The sequence below is a fragment of the Fukomys damarensis genome, unplaced genomic scaffold, assembly GCF_012274545.1.
Source record: "Fukomys damarensis isolate Sample0158 unplaced genomic scaffold, DMR_v1.0_HiC HiC_scaffold_13, whole genome shotgun sequence".
Lineage (NCBI taxonomy): Eukaryota > Metazoa > Chordata > Mammalia > Rodentia > Bathyergidae > Fukomys > Fukomys damarensis.
The window spans coordinates 37960104-37965843 of NW_022900925.1; the positions used below are offsets into that span (position 1 = coordinate 37960104).

The 5740-nt window shown below is 57.9% G+C and overlaps 1 protein-coding gene across 1 annotated transcript in view; it reads right to left on the bottom strand.

Moving 5' to 3' along the window:
• The window catches only part of Stat5b (signal transducer and activator of transcription 5B), a 15182-nt gene that overhangs the window by 2748 nt on the left and 6694 nt on the right, over positions 1-5740 (bottom strand). The window contains exons 5-12 of the mRNA XM_010635557.3: positions 5684-5728; positions 5380-5624; positions 5168-5255; positions 4975-5097; positions 3867-3959; positions 2262-2468; positions 1496-1590; positions 1270-1400 (exon numbers count right to left, since the gene is read on the bottom strand). Coding sequence (XP_010633859.1) covers positions 1270-1400; positions 1496-1590; positions 2262-2468; positions 3867-3959; positions 4975-5097; positions 5168-5255; positions 5380-5624; positions 5684-5728 — 1027 coding nt within the window. The remainder of the gene's footprint in view (positions 1-1269; positions 1401-1495; positions 1591-2261; positions 2469-3866; positions 3960-4974; positions 5098-5167; positions 5256-5379; positions 5625-5683; positions 5729-5740) is intronic.

Sequence of the window (5740 nt, forward strand, 5' to 3'; positions counted from 1 at the left end):
CTTCACCCCCTCCTCCCCTCCCCACCTTCAAACACTTTATTTCCATTTTTACAGTTGCTCATATTTGTTTCCTTTTCCCTTATTCCCCTTATCCTATCCTTCTCACTGTCCTTACACCTTTGGTCCTTTTCTTCCTATTTCACGTTGCTAATTGTCCTGTTAGGATCTTGAGTACTATTTTAGTTTTTCACACCAGAGAAACTATTCGGTATTTGCATATGCGTGACTTATTTATTCCACTTAGGAGTATATCCTCAAAATGTACCCATTTACCTATGAATGAATCTACTTTCTCATTCTTTATGGCTGAGTAATATTCCATGTTATAGAAAAAACACATCTTCTTTGTCCAGTTTCCAACTGATGGGCAGATGGGCTGTTTCCAAGTTTTAGTGATTACAAACTGTGCTGCTATAAACATGGGTGCGTCTTTTCCTTTTTTTTGAGACAAGTTCTCTCTATGGTAGTCAGGCTGGCCTTGAACTCACAGTGATCCTCCTGCCTCAGCCTCCCATGTGCTGGGATGACAGGCGTGCACCACTACGCCCAGTGCAAATCTCCATTTTAATGTGAGCACCGGCTGAGAGAAAGCTGTTTCTGAGAGCCCTGGCAGAGAAGCAGGAAGGCTCACGTCATGGCCACAGCTGCAAGTTAGTTCGAGCCCAAGCAGCGCCTGCGCCTCTCTGGAAGACGCAGTTCAGGGCGCGGGCGGAAACGCTCCCTGGGTGTCCCCTGGGTCAGTCACAGAGGGCCCTGATGGAGACCCAGCCAGAGCTGCGTCTGGGTGAACAAGAAGCGAACGGTGCGGAGGGGAGCAGCCGTGCGGCGGGCTCTCCTGTGCTTCTCTTACGCGTCCCGCGTCCTGTACAGGCGCTGTGCTACCAGCAGCTGTCTGGCGGGACTGCGGGGTTTCCTGTCATCCGCTCTGGTCCCAGCAAACAGTGAGTTCTCCAACTGCTCAAAAGCCCAGCAACTGCAACAAAAGCAGCCCTGCAGACGGCTGTCTTTTTAAAAGAGAGTGGAGGCCAGGGATTTAGCTCAGTGATTCCGGTGCCTGCCTTGCAAGCACAACGACCCGAGTTCGATCCCTGGTACCAAACAAAATAAAAAAATAAAAGAGAGGGGCCTGGCGTGGTTGGCCAGGAGCGAAGTGCACTCTTGTCATCCTAGCGCTCGGGAGGCTGAGGCAGGATTGTCTCAAGTTGGAGGCCAGCCTGGGCTACACAGTGAGGCCCTGCCTCAAACACAAAAGGAAGCGAGGCCACTCACGGGAGTCGAACTTCCAGGCGATGGTGATGCCACCGATCTCCGAGTCGCTGAAGCGCAGCAGGAAGGTGCCGTCGGGCTTGTTGATGAGCAGGTCGTGTGCCTGCTGCTTGTTCACGAAGCCCAGGATGGCACTGGACCGCAGGGGCAGGGGAAGCAGAGGACGCCGTGTTAGTGCCAGCTGCACCTCGCGGCCCACCCAGGCAGCCTTGGGGAAGGACCGGCTCACCCGTCGTTCCAGTGTGGCTTGAGGTGTTTCTTCAGCACCTCCATCACCCCGTCGAACCACTGCCAGAAGGTGTAGTTCCGCCCTGGCAGGTTCTCCTGGGCCGAGACAGGAAGAGGAGAGGAAGCCAGGCAGCAGTTAGAGGACGGACGAGGGCGGACACGGCACCGACAGCGGCCCGGGTTCTCAGGTCACTGAAGGCAGGACGCAGGGGACAGGGGAGCTGGGCAGGGGCAATGGGCAGCGCCTAGACCCTGCACACGCATCCTCCTGGGCCCGGGAAGGCGAGACCCCGCTTTTGCCACCTTCGACCAGTGGCTCAGCATCTCCCCAAGCTCCAGGGTGCACAGTTTTTGGGGCCACCTCAGATCTGCAGCATCACAGCCTGCAGTGTCACGAGAGGAACGGCCGGGCTGGGTCGGCCATCTGGCTGTGGAGTCCACGCTGGCCTCGAACTCACTGTACCCCCTGGTTGCCTGCAAATTCTCGGGATCCTCCTGCCTCTGCCTCCCAAGTGCTGGGATTACGGGTGTGCACCACCACGTCCAACTCTATTTCTTTTATAAAGAAAGAAAATGCATTAACTGCGTACAAAGCCCAATTCAGGCAAGATATGAAGACAGGACTTTCGCAAGAGAGAGACTCTGGAGTTGCCCGTCTGCTCAGAAGCTCCTCTTACTTGGTAAGTTTAGGAAGGTCTGGGGCAGGACACGGGAACCCGGGGGACTCTGGTCAGAAGGAGCCGACCCAGGGCGGCGGCGGCGCTCACCCTGTTGAACTGTGACCAGGACACGGACATGCCGCTGTAGTCCTCCAGGTGGCCGCCGCCGCTGTTGAACAGCTTCTGCGCCAGGAACACCAGGTTCTCCTTGGTCAGGCCCCGGGCGCTCTGCACCTCGGCCTTGAACTTCACATTCAGCGCCTCACACAGCTGGGGCCACAGGACTTTGTCAGGCACAGCGAAGGGCACCCGGCCCTGTGGGGCGAGAGGCCAGGACCCGTGAGGGAACAGCCGCAGATGGATCCCCACACTGCCGAAGAAAGGCGAGGGCAGCAGGCAGCTGGCAGGCGCGTGCCTGCCGAGGCGAGGGGCTCTGCACGGCTCAGGGTCCACTTGGGCCTGCAGGAGGATCTGTCTCGCCATCCTGTCGCCATGACCCCCATCTGCTGTTTCCTAGGCAACTGCTGGCCTATGGCCCAACCCCAGGTTCTGGCACCATGGAAACCAAACCCAAGCCGACCTGGCTCCAGGGTGTGAGCTCACGGGACCCAGGACCAGGAGGAGGAGGGCTGTCTAGGTGCAGCAGGAGACACGCTCAGATGTGCGTGCGTGTGTGTGCGTGCGTATGTGTACACGTTGCACACTGTATGTGCACTGCTGCTGGACACCTGCCAAGGGACAGAGCTTGGCATGGGGGACTGGAAATTTCAAGTTGGCAGCTTTAAATAATAGGAACTTTCTTTTTCCGGTATGGGAGATCGAACTCAGGACCTTGCACTTGTGAGGCAGGTGGGGGACCACTAAGCTAAATCTCTATAATATGAATTTTTAATAAGGTGCTTTCATTCTGTTCTGTGGTTAGACTACTGTTTTTGGTTTTTTGAGGCAGGGTCTGGCTATGTAGCCCAGGCTGGCCTGAATCTCAGTGACCCTCCTGCCTCAGCCTCCCCAGGGCTGGGATTATAGGCCACCACACGTGGCATAAAGTGGTTTTTGAACAGACCCTTCCTTCATGTGATATAAAGTTCAGAAATCACAGGAATACACAGTTAAGTGTCTCCCCAGCCCTGGCTTCTGGGCCTCTCCTCAAAGACTGCAACTGTGGTTTGCAAGTAGACAGATCAAGGATGCTGCGACCCGCAGTTACCCGGTTTTTCAACATAAAGCACAGTGTAAGATCCACATGTGCTCCTGTCCCTCCCCACTTGGGTCTACACCAGGAGGCCTGGCAGCGGTGCAGAACAGGAGGGGAGGCCGGGGTCAGGCGGTCGGAGTCCCGCCATCCAGGGCCCCAGTGGCAGCGACAGACCAGGGTACATGAGTCCATGGCACCCAGCGTCTTGGGGACAGGGACAGAGGACAGGATGGTGGGTGACACCACATTCACCCAGAGCAAGATGGCCCGGGCGACTCCTCAGCTGAAGTCGCTTCAGGAGGAGCTGGAGTCCCGGTCCCGGTCAGGTCTCCCCCAAGATCTGAGACACCTGCTGAGTCCTGCTCTGTGGCCGGGGGCCAGGCCCTGGGGACACGAGGCGGCACCTCACAGGATGCCACCGTGGCCGTGGGCGACCTCAGGCCCAGGCCCTCCCCACACCCCAGCTGCGCTCTGCTCTCGCACGGAAGGGTCCAGCAAGGCCCGGGGACCCCACTCACGGGCTCAGCGAAGGCGTTGTCCCACAGCACGGTGGCCGTGGCGTTGTGGTCCTGGCTGCCATGCACGATCACCACCACGGGCAGGGACAGGGTCTGAAAGGCACAGGGAGTGCGGTGGTTCTTCCCACCCTCACCCCGCAGCGCTGTGGTCCAAGCGCAAACTCAGTGTGAACGGCTCCAGGAACCTCGCGGCTGTCGGAGGCACAGGCTTTGACACTTTAAGAATCTTAAACATGATGTTGCTAGGATCCTTCCTTTTTATTTATTTATTTTTGTTTGTTTTGTCTTTGGTACCGAGGATCGAACTCAGGACCTTGCGCTTGCAAGGCAGGCAGTGGAACCACTGAGCTAAATCCCTGGCCCTATTTATTATTTATTCTTTGGAGACAGGGTCGCACTGTGTAGCCCAAGATGATCTGAAACTCAGGGTGATCCTCCTGCCTCAGCCTCCTGAGTGCTGGGGTGACAGACAGGCAACTGCCACCGCGCCTGGCTTGTTGCTTAGACACTTCGAAAGATGGAGCAAGTTTCTCAAGGTCACAGGAGAATGAGAGAGAAAACAGAGAGTAAGGAGACACTCCTGGGGAAAATAACCCACAGGAAATGTTGAAAATCTGACAAGCTCCCCACTTCACGAGGCACAGTTTCCTGCGCTTCGTTTCGCGCCCACCCCTCCAGAGACATCACCTTGTCGCCGGGAATTCCGGTCCCAACAGAATGTCAAGAGATGACAGCTCCAAGGACAAGCTTTTCTCCTCATCAGTAGCCAAAAATGAGACATTACATGCTGTGGGCAATATCTGCACCCCTGCAATCCCAGAGATCTGGGAGGCTGAGGCAGGAGCGTCACAAGTTCAAGCCCAGGCTGGGCAACTTAGCATCTTAGTGTGAGCTCGTCTCAGAATAAAGGGAGGAGGAAAGGGGCTGGGGCTGCAGTTCAGTGCAAGGCCCCGGTTCAACCCCCTGTACCGGAAAAACGAAAGATTCCCCATGAGAACAGTTGTTTGGTGACCAATGCCCAGCGCACACAGACACAGCCTGCACGGAGCACACACGTGGCCACGCGCCCGGGCACCTGCGCACCAGCCCAGCTGTGGGAGGCTCTCACCTTGACCTGGAAGACCAGCTCGTTCCCGCCGATGCTGAACTGCGATTCGAACAGGATGGTGAACTTCTCCTCTGTCACCGACTCCGCCCCGCGCCGGTCCGACCTCTTGATCCGTTTCAGAGACTGCAAAGCGGGTGGGTGAGATGCAGCCGCGGCCGCTGCCCGCGGGGGACCCTGAGCCCGCCGCCCTCACCATGTTGCGGAAGTGGGCGCTGAGCGTGCCCGTGGCCTGGTGGTACTCCATCACGCAGCAGTTGTTCAGGATCTCGCCGCTGCTCTCGCTGCAACCAGAGGGGGACAGCTGGGGAGGCCGCAGGGCCCAGCGCGGGCGATGAGGACAGCACCGCCCACAGGAGGCCGAGCCAGCCGAGAAGCGGGTGTTTCCAGTCCCGCCGCGGCACCTACTTGCGGGTGTTCTCGTTCTTGAGCAGCGCCTTGGCCTGCTGCTCGCTGATGATGGTGGCCTTGACCTGCGGCGGGTTCATGTGTACATTCAGCTTCCCGCCCACCAGCAGCCGCACGGTGGCTGCGAACTTGGTCTGCGTCTTCAGCACCTGCGGAGCCAGCCGAGAAGCGGGTGTTTCCAGTCCCGCCGCGGCACCTACTTGCGGGTGTTCTCGTTCTTGAGCAGCGCCTTGGCCTGCTGCTCGCTGATGATGGTGGCCTTGACCTGCGGCGGGTTCATGTGTACATTCAGCTTCCCGCCCACCAGCAGCCGCACGGTGGCTGCGAACTTGGTCTGCGTCTTCAGCACCTGCGGGGGCGC